This window comes from Camellia sinensis, chromosome 2, assembly GCF_055761805.1.
Source record: "Camellia sinensis isolate YWXY chromosome 2, ASM5576180v1, whole genome shotgun sequence".
NCBI lineage: Eukaryota > Viridiplantae > Streptophyta > Magnoliopsida > Ericales > Theaceae > Camellia > Camellia sinensis.
Window position 1 is genome coordinate 87,403,453 of NC_138962.1, and position 20,533 is coordinate 87,423,985.

A 20,533-nucleotide genomic window follows, 5' to 3' on the forward strand; every position below is an offset into this window, starting at 1 on the left:
AAATTAAAAACTCATTAGTGTACTTTTTTCAAATGTGACAACGTGACGGGTATGATATGACACTCTAAAAAAATTTAAAACTTATTAGTGTATTTTTTTTTAAATGTGATAACGTGACGGGTATGACGTGACATTTCAAAAAAAATTAAAAACTCATTAATATACTTTTTTCAGATGTGATAACGTGACAAGTATGGTAAAAAATGCATGTGTAGTATTGTATATGTTTCGTAAGTGATGTGTTGTTGCATTGGTTATTTTGATTGTGGGTTTTCAACATTGTAAAGATGGATTGTGTTCTAAATCTGGGGGACCACACATTTGAGTAATGGACGTTGCTGTGGTTGTATTAATGGGGTGTGGGGGAGGGTATAGGAAATTATGTTCTGATTTCTGATAATGACATGGTATTTCGTGTACCCTACATGACGTCACTCACATCAGAAAAGATACACCATAGGTATGTGACATGTTCACACCCCACATTTCCAACTCAAACATTCTAAACAACTACTATTACTACGTTTTTTTTAGGGGACGTGAAAAACACACACCCTTATCCCCAAAATTAAATATACAATTGTTGATAGTGGTTTTACTAATGGCAAATTAGTAAGCAACTAGCCCAAGGACTGCACAGTTAACAAGAAAATATTTAGGACCATATGAATGTCAAAATATGAGATTTATTGATCAATTCTCTCCTTTTTGTGTGTGTGTGTGTCTTTCGTGAACTTATTTTGAATTTTTTCAATATTTTTTTTTCCTTCTATCCTAGACAGACTGAAAAGTAAACAATTTTAATACAAATTTTAAAAAAAATACTAACAACAAAAAGTGTAAATTACAAATATATCCCTTGAAGTTTACTTAAAATAAGGATTGCCTTCTATAGTTTTGAAAATTATATCTGACCTCTTGAAATTTGTAATTACATAACAAATGACCCATTTTATTAATAAATAATTATTTAGATTCACAGTTTTTAATGATATTAGAAATTATTTCAATTAATAATTTAGATATTTTTCTTATTGTATAGAAGAGTAGTTAAAAAATTTATTTTTTCTGTTAATTATGTTAAATAAAAACATAGAATAAATTGATATTTGTAATTTATAAAATCATAAAAGGCAATACTTATTTTAAGCAAATAGTAAGAGATACATGCATATTTTATCCTAATAAAAAAGTTAAGAGAAATTATAAATACACTCTTAAAATTTACTTAAAATATAAATTGCTTTTATAATTTTTGAAATTACATCTCGATTTCTGAAATTTCTAATTTCATAACAAATAACTCATTTTTTCAATAAATTATCAAGTTTATTAACAAATTTTAATAATGTCATAAATATATTTTAATTAATAATTAAAAAAATTTAATATTATATAAGAGAGTAGTTAAAAATTTTATTTTTATTGTCAATTTCATTTTTAAGTGTATATGTAATTTACCAAAAAAATTACCGTTAGTTGACAAAGGAAGCCTAAATAATTACAATCCCTCATCAATAATGCTGTGTAGGTCCATTACGTGAACATGACACACGAACTAACACAAAAAACAAAAAAAAATCCAAGCAAACCCACAGTCAACGGAAGGAGGAGTCCTCGATGACCAATTCCATAATGGGTGCTTCATTCTAAAATTATCGAAGAAAGTGGGAGATGGGTATATATCAATTGTATAGATATACAATTGTATAGATATACGAAGAGAGAAATAAAATTGAATAAACACTTACAAATTCTCAATCTCTCTCAGAAATGTCCCTGATAATGTATTTTTCTTCCACTCTATCTGAAACAAATATACAGCCTATTTATTTATAGATTTTCAATTCGTGTATAATTTTATAGATTTTCAATTCGTGTATAATCAGTGTGTGCTACAGTGTTTCTTTAGCCTTAAGTTTTTGACCATGTCAACCTCATGGAAGCTGCCTCTTCTCTTCAACATCATTCTGAACTCCTCTTCTTCAATCTGAAACTCTCCAACAACTTCATCTCTTTTCTAGAAATCACCATTATCAAATTCAAATTGAGTTTGATTTCAACATCCCCTCTTAAACTCAATTTGCTGATAGCATCATTGTATGGCAGTAGCAACATCTCTTCTTTATTCTCTGTAAAGTTAACTCGATCTTCTTTTTCAATGCACTCATGACTATAGTGCCCCATATCCTTTGCAGTTGTAGCATTGCACCTCCTCTGTGCACTCACTTTTGTGGTGGCCATACTCATAGAAATTATAGCAACGTATATGTTCTCTGTCAAGACTTCTTCCTCATGGAACAACCCTCTGTTGTCTTCTCTTGTCAATCCCCTATTGACTTCTTCATCTTGAAGTAACCATCTATTGTTTGGAGGTGTCAACCATCTGTTGACTTCTGTTCCCCTTTCTGGGACCATGTCTCTCTCGTCTACAACCTCTTCCACTACCGCTCTGTGGTGTTCTCTATTGCTCTTGTTCATTCCTCCTTAATTAATGTCACACTCGCTTAAAGAGTTTGGTCTAGAGAACTTACGGAAGTCTTCTTGTTATCCTCTGCTTATGGATTTCCAATGTTGCTTGCAACTCTTCAACTATCAAGTCGTTGAAATCTTTTGATTCTTCTATGGCAACGATGACATGCTCAAACTTTGAACTTAGGGATCAAAGTATCTTCTCAATTACTTAAATTTCTTCCATCTTATCTCCATATCGTCTGATTTGATTCACGATAGTTAGAGTCTTCACAAAATACTCTGAAATGGACACGATATCCTCCATTTGCAATAGTTAGAACTCCCTCCTTAATACCTGGAGTCGAATCCTCTTGGTCTTTTCAATTCCTCGATGTGAATTTTGAAGAATATTCCACGCCTCTTTGGAAGTAGTTGTAGCTGATATCTTCTCAAAACTTGACTCGTCAATGCTTTGATAAATCAATTACTGTTGGAACAATCTTCTGTGTAAAATAAATAAATTGAAACCAAATCAAACAAATAAAATAAATAACTTTTAGGATTTATTTTACCAAACCAAATAAATAATTAAAAGATCAAGTCGAGTGTGTGACACTCTTTTCTTAAGATAGATTCGCCCCGCTATAGTGCTTACGGTTAAAAGACGTCTATTACCTAGGATACAATGATCCTCACAAATTGTAGTAGCATTCCAAACAACTTGTATGGCGAACAAACCCTCTGTTCTATACTCTCTGAAATTTTCCTCTAAAACTAGAATGAAGAATAATAATGCATGAGAGCAAAATGAAAGCAAGAAAATCAATTTTTCGGGAAGAAAAATCTATTGGAATACCTTGGTATAAATAGACCTGAACAGGTCTGAAAAATAACTTGAATAGGTAGGTTTTTTGAATGAACAGCTGCAATAGATAACTACTGGGCAATTTCTATCTGTTGGAAAACTGCTGGCAGATTTGAATCTGTCTCGCAGTTTTAAATCTGTTCGGGTTCCAACAGATCTGAAAACTGTTTGGACTATTTAACCTGTTTGGAATAATTGGACTAGAAGAGGTAACATTGGACAAAAAAATTAAATTCAAATTCGACACAAAATTTGAATTAATCTCGTTAATATTAGAACCGACCCGACTCACAACCCACACCCCTGGTACGGTACGGCTCGGCTCGGCCAGACGGACGGCAGCGGCAGCGCGCGCGCGCGTGTGATGGTTTGAGCCAAGGTTCAATTTGTCCATAACTCCTTCATTCTACAAACTTGGGGTGCCCCTTGGGACCCAACCCAAGGTTATACTTCTAAAGCTTATATACTCACAAAAGCTCTCTTAAAGTTTCAATGTGGGACAAGTCTTACAAGGAAACCTACATTTAATTCTTTAATTGTCTATTTCACGAACCCGAAAACAACGTCAAGTTCCCATTCACTCATAAATGGTTTTGACGAATCGTCTTCATCGTGTGACTTGTCATGCGGCAAGGAACACGTCACCTCTTTAGACCCACCCCAAAAGACGTTTGGGGCCCACTCAAAATTGGGCTCAAAGTTGGCCCAAAATAAGCCTATAAAAACCATTATTTCCAACAATTACAAGGCTTTTTGATCTTTTCTTCTTAACTCTCTCAATGAGTCTTTTTGTGTCTCTCTTAGCCGTTCTTCATCTTCTGGGCTTGTTGGCTCTTCATATCCTTGATCTACTAAGTCCCACACATCTTGTGAGACTATTAATACTCGTATTTGAATGCTCCAGTTCTCATAATTATCCTTGGCAAGCTTTGGAATAATACTTGGCACACTCAAACTTGCCATAATAAATTTGTAAATTTTTGGTATAGAATTTGCATAATATGACCGTACAAATGAGCCCGGAATTGTCCAAATAGTTGGAAAGCACTATTGGATTGTTGTAATCGGACTTTGAATGGCTAAGATCAAGCCAAAATAAATTCGATGGTCTTGATACACGGTTACAACTCAACAACGTAACACTGGACTATTCCTTATGAATTTCTATACAATGACGCCAAGTGACTTCAGCGGCTCACAGCTTGGTGACGGCTCGGTCTTGGCTCCTGATGGTTTGGTGAATAAGAAAGAAAAAAAATGCTTGAATTTGTTACTGCCAAGTTTTGAACCCTCGCCCTTTGGAAGAAGGGGTAAGGCTTAACCACCTTGCCATAAAAGCTCCTTTGGTTTATGTTTCTCACTCGTCTTCTTCCTCTTGTTCGCACGTGGGGCGCGTGCGTCACGTTGCAATGCGTAAGAACGGCGTCACCGGCGCGTGGCGCGCCTGCGAGCTCCTCTTGGCTTAGTTTTTGACGCGATTTTTTTTATTTTTTATTTTTTTTTCTGTGCTCATCTTGTTGCGAGCTTCAACCTGGTGTGATCAAATTTGAATTTCGACCACTTCGAAATCTGGGCAAATTTTAAAAACTCCTATCTTCATCTTAGTTTTTGATTTTTTTTGGCCCAAATTGGCTGCAACTGTTGAAAGTGGGAGATAGGTGTATACCGGTTGTATAGATATACAAAGAGAGGAATAAAATTGAATAAACACTTATTTTATTCAATCAGAAACAAATTATATAAAACAGAGCAAACTCTCTGTAAACTCTCATACTCTCTACTCTTTTAGAATTCTCCCTATCTGGAGATGTTATGTTTCTCCCTGAAGATTATATTTTTCTCCCACTCTATCTCAAACAAACATACAACCTATCTATTTATAGATTTTCAATCCGTGTATAATCAATGTGTGCTTTAGTGTTTTTCTACCCTTAAGTTTTTTACCATGGCAACCTTATGGAAGCTGCCTCTTCTCTTTTACATCATTCTAAACTCCTCTTCTTCATTCTGAAACTCTCTAGCACTTCATCTCTTTTCTGAAAATCACCATTATCAAACTCAAATTGAGTTTGATTTCCAACAGAACTAACTCAGACTTAAAAGTGCAGGGTGTTAAGAAGTAACGAAAGAGTGGAGAAGGTGGTAATAGATTGCAAAAATGGCCTCAGCAGCGGTGGAACTTTTGATTGGGAGGATAGTTTCTGCACTTGAAAGCGAAGTATCATTGATTGGAGGAATTCATGATCAACTCAAGCAACTCCAGCAGGAGTTATCAAGCATGAGATCTTTCTTAAAAGATGCCAATAGAACGACGACCCAGACAGAAGAAGAGAAGACCTGGGTGGACAATGTTAGAGACTTGACCTACAAGGCAAAACATAGCATAGACAAGTTCATGTATCACATGAACAAACAAGAAGTTCAATGCAAATTCAGAAGGCTCCTCTATCAGATAGTCTCTGCACCAAAGAATCTGTGGTAAGACATCGAATAACCACACAGTTGCAGAAGATCAACAACATGATCAAAGCCATCCCAGAAAGAAACCAACGTTGTGGGGTCTATCGTGTAGGAGGAGCAGGCTCAGGCTCCGGCTCTGGCTCCGGCTCTGGCTCCCATGATCATCAGGGACGAAAGCTAAACAACGCTGATGACCCTTTATTTTTTAAAGATGATGATCTAGTGGGGATCAAAGATAGAAAGCAACAACTATTGGACTGGTTGATGGACAAAGAACTATAGTGCACTGTTATTTCTGTTGTCGGCATGGGTGGTTCAGGCAAGACCACTCTAGCTGCAAAGGTCTATAACAACCAAACTGTCAAGTAACATTTCCACTGCTATGTATGGATAACCGTGTCTCAAACTTATGTAGTTGATGACTTACTTAGAAGCATGATTAAGAAATTTTACCCAGTTACCAAGGAAGCAGTTCCATTGGATTTAAGTAGTAAGAGCCACAAAGAGTTGCTCGAGATGATTTCCAACTATTTAAAATCAAAAAGGTATGTAATTGTCTTGGATGATGTATGGAGTTATAACCTCTGGTATGATATAAGTGTATCACTTTCAGATGAAGGAAAAGGAAGTTGGGTCATCCTTACAACTAGAATGAAAGACGTAGCTTCCTTTAACTTTGGGGTTAAACGTCATATTCATCGTATGAACCCTTTGAGTATGGATGACGCGTGGGATCTCTTTGTATGAAAGCTTTTTCGAGCAACCATAGTAGATGTTGTCCTAAAGAGCTCGAATCCTTGGCTTATGACCTTGTTGCAAAATGTGAAGGACTAACTCTTGCAATTATAGCTTTGGGTGGTGTCATGTCCACCAAACATATGGAATCGGATTAGAGAAAAGCTTATAATAGCTTGAGCCGGGAGTTGAGCTATAATCCTGAGCTAGAAGTAGTGAAAACTATCTTGTTGTATAGCTTTCATGAATTGCCATACCAACTAAAGCAATGCTTCTTATATTGTTGCCTTTTCCCAGAAGATTATCCGATTCGACGGAAGAGGCTCATTAGACTTTGGATGGCAGAAGGATTTGTAGGAAAGAGAGACGGATTAACAGTAGAGGAAGTAGCAGATGGCTACCTTATGGATCTAGTTTGTCGAAGCATGCTTCAGGTCATATGGAGGAACCCATCAGGTAGGCCGAAAGAATGTAAGATGCACGATCTTGTGCGAGAAATTTCCCTTTCCAAATCAGAAACTGAGAAGTTTTGTGTAGTATATGATGGCAAAGAAGATAAGGAAGAAAGTGGAACCGGAACACGTCGCTTATCGATTCAAACAAATGGTAGAGAATTCCAATCATGGAAGGGCATGTTGCAACAACTTCGGTCTCTTCTTGTATTTTATGATGATGAGATATCATTGCCATGAGGCTTACGACTGTTAAAAGTCTTCGATCTGCAGGATGTACCAATCGAAAAATTACCAAATGAGCTTGTGGATCTTTTCAATTTAAGGTACTTGAACTTGAAAAGAACAAAGGTGAAGGAACTTCCAAAATCCATTGGAAGACTTTGCAACCTTGAAACTTTAGACATTAGGGATTCCAAAATACAAGTTCTCCCAACTGGCATCACAAAGTTAAAGAAATTGCGGCATCTAATTATGTACCACTACAACAAGCATGGAGATGGCAATGGGTTTGATTATGTTCATAGTACAGCAGCACCAGCTAATATTTGCAAGCTAACAAACTTGCAAGTTTTGGCATGCAAAGAAGTAGAATCAGATTTGATGAAACGACTAAGGAACATGACGCAGCTCAAGAGGATTCGCATTACAAAGCTGAGAGAAGCAGATGAGGTGGATTTGTGTATTGCAATCCAAAAAGTGAATCTCCTTCATTACTTATTTGTGATGGTGAGTGATGAGAATGAATGCCTTCAAATGGATAAACTCTCATCAGCTCCTCCCTATCTCAAGAAGCTCATTTTAGTTGGAAAATTGGAGAAAGTTCCCCGTTGGTTCCACTCACTTCAAAATCTCACTCTTTTGTATTTGCATTGGTCTAGACTGGAAGAAGACCTTCTTCCTTACATCCAAGAACTTCCCAGTTTGGGAAAATTGACTCTTATTAATGCGCGTGAAGGAAGACAACAGCTATGCTTTAGTATTGGGTTCCCTAAACTTAGAGATTTGCATTTGGGGAACTTCCCCCAGTTACATGAGATTATTATAGAAAAAGGGGTTATGCCAAGTCTCCAGGAATTTTGGATTTCGAAATGCATACAGTTGAAAGTTAAACAGGTAATCATATGCCCTAAGGGCTTATGTCTTTCCAACTCAATGCTTGGTTATATCAAAAATGAGTCTAAGCTCAATACAAGTAAAGGCCTAAACTTGTAACAAAATGAATACAAAATAAACAACTGAGCATACAGCTCTACTGTCCTCTCAAGCTAAGTCCTTGGTGGAGGTATATCACCAGTACCTGAAAATGGTTTTCCCTAAATAAGGTAAGCTAAAGCTTAGTAGAAACAATCTATCACAATATATGAATCTTAACAAAGATATAAGTGTGATATGCACATACGATGCCTATGATAAAATCATTCATAATTCTTTTGCAAAACCATATTATGTCAAGCTTTGTATGTCGATCAATTTTATCTCAATTCATGAGTTATTTCCATTTTATTCAGACAACCAAACTGAGGATACAACTTAGTAAGTCTCTAACCAGTACAACCATCATACAAACACTTCCATTTGCCATTTTACGGATATTTCATCCGCGGTAATCAGTATCGATATATATTCGCGATTTTCAAGATTTTCACCCTAGACACTCTGGCTAACTTAATTTAATGGAGTACATTTTTTTCTTCTCCCAAATATGGAATACAACCCTTTTCTTCTCCCAAACATCATACATTTACAATGTATTAAAGGTGTGACAACGCTCAATGCAAATGGATGAGAAATTAGTTTCAATTCGCCTAATTCTCATGCAGTTTCTACGACAATCATAGCTATCCTCCACCGATAGCCTGAAATAGATATTTCTAAACAAACATACAATCTCCAAGACCGATAAATTATCCAAATTTCAAAGTGTGAGCAGTAATACATAACCAACTCCACCACCCATATCAACATCCACCCAATTTCACATTTTTCAACATTTATTCTATTTATTTGTACAAAATAAATATTTAAGCATTTAGGGTAAAATCCCCGTTTTATCCAAAATCCATTCCAAATCTCGAAGTCAACAATTTCATCATAACGTAACCTTATTGTAGACGCGCCCGTGGGCCTCATGCTACAGTTCGGACTCGATGTGTCACGGTTCTTAATCTGATCTCACAATGTGCAATGTGAGATTGATAAATCACCAAAGAGTCCAAATCCGACAAATCGTTTTGGAAAACTGATTTTTAAGAAAGAAGTGCCAAACATGGACTACTTTTCTAGATACAGAGTCGCCACCTAAATATTTATTTTGGGAGAATTTAGGAAACCCTGACTCGTTGCCTAAGGCCACGTGTCCGTCATCACCAAAGTTGCCTCGGCTCGGGAACTTGGGTACGAGAGGGGAAGGTCATGCAATGAGCACCCCCGCTCGTCCGATCAAAGATCAGCCTTTACTAACATGATATCTTGTTTTTGAAAACACATGCGTTCTTATTTCGGTTATTAGCCTAGAATTACTATGTGATGCGCATAGCATACAAGTATAGACTAGATCGCCTAAGTTGGAACAAAACATCTCATGTTTGTTTGTTTGAAAATGGTTTGAAGGTGCTACTCGCAAGTAGGCTAAGACGTGAGTTTGCCACCCTCGGGTGGGCTTAGAAAAACATGATCTTGCCACTCTCAAGTGGGCTTAAAACTCGCATTTCGATGAATTGTTCCAATTCAAATAATCTAACCTTCACCCACAGATATTCAGGCAGCTATATCACATAAGTAAATAGCCTCATGGCAAGCATGTTATCATGGCAGTCACTCACACACATGCAAGGATGCTAAAGCATAAAAACTTACCGCGTAATCCGAGCAAAAACAGAAACTAGTTAGTAATCAATGCATGATCCTAGTTCATGTTAAGATGGCTAATGCAACACATGCAAGAATGCAATTAAGATAGGCTCGGCTATTCTAAAATGTCATGTGAAATGCAACTGGATAATCATGTATTCAAATTGGTATTGAAATACTATGCAGTTAGTATGATGCGTCGAGCCCGGTGCATGCAATACAGATGAATGATGCAAGCATGCGAGCATAAGAATGCTAATTGAAACATGACCTAAAACTAACCATTGAAAGCAGGTAAGTAAAAGGGAGAAAGACGTGAGGTTGGGAGACATTCACACACGCACGCACACTTATTACAAAATTCGCCCTCTCGACAGAGGGTCCGAAAGAATAATACAAATTAACTAATTAATCAACTAACAAGCTAATTAATTAATTACACAACCAAATCGACATAAATAACTATTCTAAGTTATTAAAACACTGAAATGGCCTCGAGGCGAGGGATGTATGCATGCTCGAACGGCTTCGGTCGAAAATCCATTGCCATGCTACATGTTGCCTCTGTTTGCACTGTTCTGTACCTCTGAAGACTACACAAGTCTCTGTGATGCTCCAGAATCACTTCCTGTACACTGTGAGAGGCCATTGGCCAAGAGGAGTGGTCATCGGCCAATGGGAAGGTGCTATCGACCAATTATGGAGCTGTTGGCCAACCATGGTTTGCCGATCAGCACTAAAAGTAGCCGACCAGCCATTTCTTCTTGCAGAATGTTGTTTTGCTGCAGCAGAGGACAAACAGAGCATGGCGATACATTTGCAAGAAAAGATGTATGCAACTACATCCCTTATCATGTTTAAGGCTCAAAGGAGTGTAATGCTCGACCCTCGGGCCACCAATCACGCATCTCGATGCATGATAGCCAAATGAGCCAAGTGTGCAATTCAATGTAAAATGAATGCACAAAAACACATAAATGCCTCGCACTTTATCATGTTGGATCAAAAGTGTCGGCGACCGAGGATTGAGGCACGTTTCATCACTTCAAGTATGAAACGTCCCTCGTTCCTCATGTTTGGCTTAACACCCAAACCAAACACAATGCAACACAAGTATGCCAAATACAATGCAACATGGAAATGCAATGCAATGCAACATGAGTATGCCAAATGAAATGTAACAAGCATGCAAACTAAGCTAATGTAACATGGGCATGTCAACTAGTATGCAACAATGTTATGCAACCTAAACACGCAAACATGCAATGTACCAAGCATGCAACAACATGCAAAAATCAAGCATGAAACAACATGCAAACCACATACTCAATGGACTTAAACCGAAAAGGGACAGACCTCAGCCATGCCCAAAATCAGTGGCCAAAGTGTAATGGAAATGAGGACAAATGCGCATACAAACATGCATGCCAATTGGCCTAACACTTGAGCATCAAAGGGCAACTTTTAAGAACACTCAAAAGGAATGAAAAGCATGCAAGTGTGACAACATTGCGTGCTCTGAAATGATGCTAGGAATGATGCCAAAACACTTAAACAAATCAAGCATGGCATGCTTAAGGCTTAAAACCTAAGACTAGCAAAGGCACTTGAACCAAAGCTACACAAAACAAAGAGCATATGGCAAGCATAACCCAAAACAGTCCGAAAGCATGCCAAAGTGAGGCTAAAACATGCAATGACCAAAGCCAAAACAAGCTAAAACAAAGGGGCAAGAGCACGAAGCATACAAGGCCACAAAAGAGGTGTTACACTACACCTATCAAAACCAAACATGGCATGATTTAAGCAACCAAAATCAGAGTTATGGCATGTCAAAACAAGACCAAAAACATACTTAGATGGCGTCTAAATGACCTAAGCATAGTGGCATACACGATGACACATTCATGTAGCATAACACACCAACTCTTTAAAGCATTAAAGGAGTGATTAAGTGTAAGTGTACGAGCATACTATATGGACTGAAATAACATGACAAGTGATGCCAAATCACTGAAATGAGTCAAATAAGGCATGCTAATGGCTTGAACACTCAAAGCTAACAAGCTAGATTGCATGGTGGCTATACAAAACAATGCAAGCATGACCAAAATAATGAAAAACAGAGCTTAACCATGCCACAACAAGGCTAAAAGTTTCATGGAGTTGAGCCAAAATCATGCTAAATTGACATGTTACAACATGATGCATGTTAAGGCAAATAAGAGGTTTAAATGACAAGTACATGAAACATGTAAGAGGCCATTAAACCAACTCAAAATAGAGGTGTATTATGGCAAAACAAAGCCTAATACATGCTGAAATGAGGCTAAAACAAGCTAAGCACACATGCTACCTACATAAGCCATTTATGGAAGCATTCAAGACAACAAGGAGAGGGGATGACCCTCTCCTATTTAGGACACCAAAACCACCTCTCCACCACTGAAAATCCTCTAGATTTCAGTGGTAGAGAGGCCATGCAAAGCTTAAAGCAAGGGCCAAAAGGGATGGCCTAAAACAAGTCCTAACAAGGCCTTGGAGGGGGTAAACAACCCCAAACCAAGAAGAGACCTTAAACAAAGTTCTAAAGCAAGTAAAAAAAAAACTTTTATCAGTTATAAGTTAAGCTTAAAACAATAAGCAAGGAGGGCTAAAAGCTTAAGTAAGAAAGGGGTATCTAAAGCAAGGAACTCACCCTTGTAGAACCTCTTTAAGAACAAAACTCCAGCAGGTTTCTCTGATAAAAAACAGCTCAAGAACCCTAATAACAACCCTCTAGCACCTCAGTAACCCAAGGATTGTGTAATGCTAGGTGTTCAAGTGCAAAAGTAAGACCAAAAACTCACTTTAGGTCACAAAACAAGACTAAACAAGGAAGTATAGATACAAAACTATATCTATCCTCTCCAGGCCATTTTTTTGAACCCTTGAGGAGGGAGGAGGAGCTCCCTCTTTATAGAAGTTCAATTCCTAAAGCTTCTAAGAGAAGCTAAGCAAAGGGCCAATCCCTCCATACACGTGTATGGAGGGGGCTAATTGTGGGTGCTAGCTGTGCCGGCTGGCACAAAATATCTACATAAAGCAGATGATCAGGGTTCGGCTAGCAAAAATGGCCGATCGACCAACACAAGGGCCGGCCGACCAAATAAAGTGCCGACCGGCCAACACTTTTGGCTGATTGCAAGAAATCATGGCCGATGGCCTCAAGCCTTGGCCGGTGAGTTGAGGGGATGGCCAACAAACCATCCTCTTTCCTCAGAAGAAAAAACACAAGTGTTTGGTCCACAACCAAGCACAAAACAGACAAGTTGAGAGATCCTGAGGCAGGGCGTGTGGCCGAGGCTTCCGGGAACTCAAAACGAACACAAACATGGATGATCATCGAGTATTCAAACGATGACGTCCAAGTCTTGAGGACGGTCAAAAATGGGATGTCTACACTTATTTCCTCTCCCACAACCATTTTCAAGAACACATTAGAGAAATCCCTCTTTTGATTTTAAACCAAAACCCTAGGTTTGTTCAAAATTTTCCAAAATCACAACCTTGTTTATACCAACAAATAGCTAAGTTAAAAACCATAGGAGAGTATAGAAAATTCCTACCTCAAAGCTAGGAGATGAGCAAAGCAAGGAAGAAATTCAGGTGAAGTTGAATCCAACTCTATTCGGATGAAAACGTAGCCCTTGGGATGCTCTACTTTTTTAACAAAGGCACTCGGGTAGAAAAACTACTAAATTTAGGTGAAAATGTAGAGAGAGACTCTAGATCTAGGGTTTTGGAATGTTTTAGAGAGAGAGAGAGAGAGATGAAAAAATGATGTAAAAAGTGACTTTTACGAACTGATATACGCACAGTCCGCTTGAGTGCGAGAAGTGACACTCGAGCGCCCAGACATAATAAGTTGTTCCGTTCGAGCGCAAAAAGTGACGCTCGAGCGTAGAATACACACTTCCAGGAGTTTTGTAGATAGTAGACCGACGTTCGAGCGCAAGACAAGCTGCTCGAGCTTAGAAAGCACCACTTAAGCGTAGAATACACTCTCCCAGTAGTTTTGCAAACTTGCAAAAGTACTAAGAGTTCACAAAACTCGCTCGAGCGCAAGATGTGACGCTCGAGCGGAAGAGTAAAATTCTAGGCGACAAAAGTTTGAAAACCAAGCTACTAACCTGTTCTAAACGCAACCAACACTATCCAATAGCCAACACAAGAAAATATAAGGGAAGTAAGACATGAATAACAATATGAAACCATGAAACTTAAGTCCAGAATACAAAATGGGTCAGGTGTAAACCAGAATCGCTATATATTTATTTTCAATTTAAATCATTAATCTATTTTCGTTAAGTAAAAATGACAAAAATATATATGATATTTTAGACACTAAACTCAATGCATTTTAGACATTTTAGACATTTTTTGTACACCTACGTTGAGTATAATGACAAAAATAATTTTTTTTTTTCGTTAGTTCACTTAACAAAAATAAATAAATAGTTTATATTATGAATAAAAAGATTATAATTTAAATTGACAAAATTAAAACTCAACGTTTATTTTGTTATAAAGTTAAAATTCTGAAAAAAAAATTGTGGGTAATTTATCCATTTTTTTTTTTTCAAAAGCTCAAGACGAATCACTAAAAAAAAAAAAACATAAAATATAAAATTTTGTAAAAATGTCCAGTAAAGACAAAAAAAAAAAAAAAATGTGTGTGTGTGTATATGTCTTTAGTGAACTTATTTTGGATTTTTTCAATATTTTTTTCCTTCTATCCTAGACAGACTGAAAAGCAAACTATTTTAATACAAATTTTAAAAAATACTAACAAACAGTATAAATTACAAATACATTTCTTGAAATTTACTTAAAATAAAGATTGCCTCCTATGGTTTTAAAAATTATTTCGCACCTCTTGAAGTTTGTAATTGTATAACAAATAACCTATTTTATTAATAAATAATTATGTTGATTCACAGTTTTTAATGATATCAAAAATATATTTCAATTTATAATTTAGATATTTTATAATTGTATAGAAAAGTAGTTAAAATTTTTATTTTTTCTATTAATTCTGTTAGATAAAAAATTAGAATAAATGGATATTTGTAATTTATAAAATTATAGAAAGCAATACATATTTTAAGCAAATAGTAAGAGATATATTCGTATTTCGTCCTAACAAAAAAGTTAAGATAAATTATAAATACGTCTTTTAAATTACTTAAAATACGAATTGCTCTTATAGTTCTAGAAATTATATCTCGACTTCTGAAGTTTTTTAATTTCATAACAAAAAGTATAAATTATAAATACATCCCACTACAAGAAATAACAGTTTTGCCGACCAAAATATTAGTCGCCAAAGGTCGCATTTTTAGTCGCCAAAACCATTTAGCGACTAAATTTTTTTGTAGCCAATGTAGTCGCCTAAACCCTGTCGGTGATTGTTTTAGCGACTAAACGTGTGTTTGGTCGCTGAAAGTGAAACATTTGGCTACTATTTTTTTTAGTCAGCAATGTTACCTTTTAGCTACTAAATTTTATTTGGTCGGTAAAATTAAATGTTTGGCTACTAAATTATTGGTCGCCAATAGTCAATTATATAAAATTAAATTATACATTTACCGACTAATACTCAAGGAATCGGCGACCAATTTAGATATTTTTAGATATTTTAGATATTTAGATAATTAGATAATTTAGATATTTTTATTAATAATTAAATTAATAATTTAGATACTCAAGGAATCGGCGACCAATTAAAATTAAATTAATAATTTAGATATTTTTATTATTGTATAGAAGAGTAGTTAAAAATTTTATTTTTCTATTAATTTTGTTAAATAAAAAATTAGAATAAATGGATATTCTTAATTTATAAAATTATAAAAGGTAATACATATTTTAAGCAAATACTAAGAGATATATTCATATTTCATCCTAATAAAAAAGTTAAAATAAATAATAAATACATCTATAAAATTTACTTAAAATACGAATTGCTTTTATAGTTCTAGAAATTACATCTCGACTTCTAAAGTTTTTTAATTTCATAACAAATAATTCATTTTATCAACAAACTATCAAGCCTATTAACAGTTTTTAATGATGTCAGAAATATATTTCAATTAATAATTCAAAAAATTTACTATTATATAGAAAAGTAGTTAGAATTTTTTTTTTGTAATTAATTTTGTTAAATAAAAAATTGTTTTAAAGTATTTATAATTTGAACAATATTAGGGATTATGAAAAAATATCATGAAATGTATTATGAAAATTTCTTATCTTTTGATTAGAATGTGATGTTTTATTATATGTGTAAATTAAAGATACAGAATACTTCATGATCATTTTAATATATATATATATATATATTTTATAATATCTAATATTACTCTTATAATAAGAATAATTTTTCAAATTATAAGAGAGAATTTATATTTTAAGTATTCTTCGTACGTGTATAGGTAATTTACCGAAAAAGTTACAGTTGGGTGGCAAACGAAGCCTAAAAAGTAACAGTAATGCTACAGACCCCCACTGGGGATGACCCCCAGTGACCCCCAGTGGCCCCCAGTGCCACGTGTCGGCCTGAGGTTGGCTGAAAACTCAAAAAAAAAAAAAAAAAATTATTTTTTTTTTGGACCAATAGGAGGTGACCCCAGTACCCCACTGCGGGTCCAAAGCTTTATTCAAAAAATAATTACAACCCCTCCTCAATAATGCTGTGTAGGTCCATTACATGAACATGACACGCGAACCAACACCAAAAAATCCAAGCAAACCCACAGTCAACGGAAGGAAGAGTCCTCGATGACGAATTCCACAATTGGTGCTTCACTCTAAAACTACAGTAGAACTAACTCGGTGCTCGTTTCGCAATGATTTTTTTAATTAATTTTTTAATTTTTTTAAAACTTTTTTAATTATTTGATATTTTTCTTTGGATTTTTTAACTTTTTAATTTTAGAATAACAATTTTTTTTTGTCCTTTTGTAGTTTTGTAGTTTTTGTCTTTTTATGATTTTATGATTTTTTTTTGTTCTTTTGTATGACTTTTTAGTCCAATTCAAAAATGGCCTTACCGGGGGTGGACCTTTTGATTGGGAGGATAGTTTCCGCACTTGAAAGCGAAGCGTCGTTGATTGGAGGAGTTCGTGATGAACTCAACCAACTCCAGCTCGAGTTATCAAGCATGACATCTTTTCTAAAGGACGCCGATAGAACGACGGCCCAGACAGAAGGAGAGAAGACCTGGGTGGACAATGTTAGAGACTTGACCTACAAGGCTGATAATATCATAGACGAGTTCATGTATCACATGAACAAACAAGAAGTTCAAGGTACATTCAGAAGGCTCCTCTGTCGGATAGTCTATGCACCAAAGAATCTGTGGGTAAGACATCGAATAGCCACACAGTTACAGGAGATCAACAAGACGATCAAAGCCATCCCAGAAAGAAACCAACGTTATGGGGTCGATCGTGTAGGACGAGCAAACTCAGGCTCAGGCTCCGGCTCCGGCTCCCATGATCATCAGGGACAGAAGCCAAACAACGCTGAGGACACTTTATTTGTTAAAGATGATGATCTAGTGGGGATTGAAGATGGAAAGCGACAACTACTGGGCTGGTTGATGGACAAAGAACTACAGCGCACTGTTATTTCTGTTATCGGAATGGGTGGTTCAGGCAAGACCACTCTAGTTGCCAAGGCCTATAACAACCAAACTGTCAAGCAACATTTCCACTGCTATGCATGGATAACCGTGTCTCAAACTTATGTAGTTGATGACTTACTTAGAAGCATGATTAAGCAATTTTACCCTGCCACCAAGGAAGCCGTTCCATTGGATTTAAGTAGTAAGAGCCACAAAGAGTTGCTCGACATGATTACCAACTATGTCGAATCAAAAAGGTATGTAGTTGTCTTGGATGATGTATGGAGTCATAACCTCTGGGAGCATATAAGAGCATCACTTCCAGATGAAGGAAAAGGAAGTCGGGTCATCCTTACAACCCGAAAGGAAGACGTAGCTTCCTTTAACTTTGGGGTTAAACGTCATGTTCATCGTATGAACCCTTTGAGTATAGATGACGCATGGGATCTCTTTTGTATGAAAGCTTTTTCGAGCAACCGTAGTAGATGTTGTCCTAAAGAGCTCGAATCCTTGGCTCATGACCTTGTTGCAAAATGTGAAGGACTACCTCTTGCAATTGCAGCTTTGGGTGGTGTCATGTCCACCAAACATATGGAATCGGATTGGAGAAAAGCTTATAATAGCTTGAGCTGGGAGTTGAGCTATAATCCTGAGCTAGAAGCAGTGAAAACTATCTTGTTGTATAGCTTTCATGAATTGCCATACCAACTAAAGCAATGCTTCTTATATTGTTGCCTTTTCCCAGAAGATTATCCGATTCGACGGAAGAGGCTCATTAGACTTTGGATGGCAGAAGGATTCGTAGGAAAGAGAGACGGATTAACAGTAGAGGAAGTAGCAGATGGCTACCTTATGGATCTAGTTTGCCGAAGCATGCTTCAAGTCATATGGAGGAACCCATCAGGTAGGCCGAAAGAATGTAAGATGCACGATCTTGTGCGAGAAATTGCCCTTTCCAAATCAGAAACTGAGAAGTTTTGTGTAGTATATGATGGCAAAGAAGATAAGGAAGAAAGTGGAACCGGAGCACGTCGCTTATCGATTCAAACAAATGGTGGAGAATTCCAATCATGGAAGGGCATGTTGCAACAGCTTCGGTCTCTTCTTGTATTTTATGATGATGAGATATCATTGCCACGAGGTTTACGACTGTTAAAAGTCTTCGATCTGCAGGATGTACCAATCGAAAAATTACCAAATGAGCTTGTGGATCTTTTCAATTTAAGGTACTTGAACTTGAAAAGAACAAAGGTGAAGGAACTTCCAAAATCCATTGGAAGACTTTGCAACCTTGAAACTTTAGACATTAGGGATTCCAAAATACAAGTTCTCCCAACTGGAATCACAAGGTTGAAGAAATTGCGGCATCTAATTATGTACCGCTACAACAAGCATGGAGATGGCAATCAGTTTGATTATGTTTATGGTACAGCAGCACCAGCTAATATTTGCAAGCTAACAAACTTGCAAGTTTTGGCATGCGTAGAAGCAGAATCAGACTTGATGAAGAGAGTAAGGAACATGACGCAGCTCAAGAGGATTGGCATTACAAAGCTGAGAGAAGCAGATGAGGTGGATTTGTGTATTGCAATCCAAAAAATGAGTCTCCTTCATTACTTATTTGTGATGGTGAGTGATGAAAACGAATGCCTCCGAATGAATAAACTCTCCTCGGCTCCTCCCTATCTCAAGACGCTCATTTTAGTTGGAAAATTGGAGAAAGTTCCCCGTTGGTTCCACTCACTTCAAAATCTCACGCTTTTGTATTTGCATTGGTCCAGACTGGAAGAAGACCTTCTTCCTTACATCCAAGAACTTCCCAGTTTGGGAAAATTGACTCTTATTAATGCATGTGAAGGAAGACAACAGCTATTCTTTAGTACTGGGTTCCCTAAACTTAGGGATTTGCATTTGGGGAACTTCCCCCAGTTAAATGAGATTATTATAGAAAAAGGGGTTATGCCAGGGCTCCAGGAATTTTGGATTTCGAAATGTGTACAGTTGAAGATGTTGCCTCATGGTATCGAGTATCTCGAAGATCTCCAATTGTTGAATTTGCATTTTGTTACAAATGAGCTCGTAGAACAAATACGTGGAGAAGACAGCGAGGAACAACCACAGGTTCGACACATACCATGCATCAACATTATCTGGCAGTCACCAGAAGGGATCAAATTTGAAAGATTGCTTAATTCTAAAGGTGTGTCATTTGACTTTGATTAGATTATATATATATATATAGCAAAAGTTGGCTTCATTTCATTGTCTCTTATTTGTCTCATTTGGTTTCTTACCAGTGGACTGACAAAGACAATCCTCCTGATTCCCTAGCATGAAGGTAAAACTGCTCTTTCCATATCTTAAGTACTTTTGAACTTCAAATTCCTTCTTTGGTTGCATTCCAATTTCCATAAGTTTGGTTTCCCAAATCTACTAGCTTTTTGGTGTTATTTTATTATTATTATTTTTAATCAAAACAGTGTTCAAATTTTATTCCTACTTTGCAATGTTGCTTTCCAGGTCTCCAGCTTGGTTAACAAAAAGAGAAGCTCCCCCCAGTTCGCTCTTTTTGTCTCTGGAGTGATATTATTAAGAATAATCCAGATTTCTGCTGTGTTTGTGTGTGTGTGCGTGCGAGTGATGTGTTGTGCAATTAAATAAGTTCTATCCAGGACAAGACATGGTGAATGTTTTATCTTTGTAATTTCAGCTTTGTGAGATGAAGATTTCTTTAGTCATTTTGATGAACATCTCTTCAATTTGCATGTATATATATTTGTTGTGGTGGTTGTCTTCTTTACTTTGTTTGATTTTGTTTCAACAGATTTAAGATAAATTACAAATACATCCCTTAAAATTTTCTTAAGATACAAATTGTTTCATATAGTTCTTAAAATTACAAATATCCCCATATCAAAATTTGTCATTTCACATAGTTGACACAAAAAAATAAAAAAATAAAATAAAAACAGATTCATAACTATTCTTCTATATAATAATAAAATTACTAAAACTATTCATTGAAATATATTGTTGACATAATTA

The 20,533-nt window shown here is 36.3% G+C and overlaps 2 protein-coding genes across 2 annotated transcripts in view; both read left to right on the forward strand.

Annotated features, from left to right (window-relative positions):
* Positions 1-20,288, forward strand: part of LOC114262805 (disease resistance protein RPM1) — a 30,135-nt gene extending 9,847 nt beyond the window's left edge. The window contains exons 2-4 of the mRNA XM_082915039.1: positions 16,892-19,688; positions 19,786-19,826; positions 20,009-20,288. Of these exons, the coding sequence (XP_082771165.1) occupies positions 16,904-19,688; positions 19,786-19,793 (2,793 nt within the window). The 5' untranslated portion in view covers positions 16,892-16,903 and the 3' untranslated portion in view covers positions 19,794-19,826; positions 20,009-20,288. The remainder of the gene's footprint in view (positions 1-16,891; positions 19,689-19,785; positions 19,827-20,008) is intronic.
* On the forward strand, positions 6,215-8,576 carry LOC114262835 (disease resistance protein RPM1). Its single transcript, XM_082911976.1, has 4 exons — positions 6,215-6,479; positions 6,812-7,173; positions 7,240-8,082; positions 8,478-8,576. Exons 1-4 carry the CDS (start codon positions 6,215-6,217, stop codon positions 8,574-8,576), a joined length of 1,569 nt encoding a protein of 522 aa, XP_082768102.1.
* Positions 20,289-20,533: the final 245 nt, after the last annotated feature.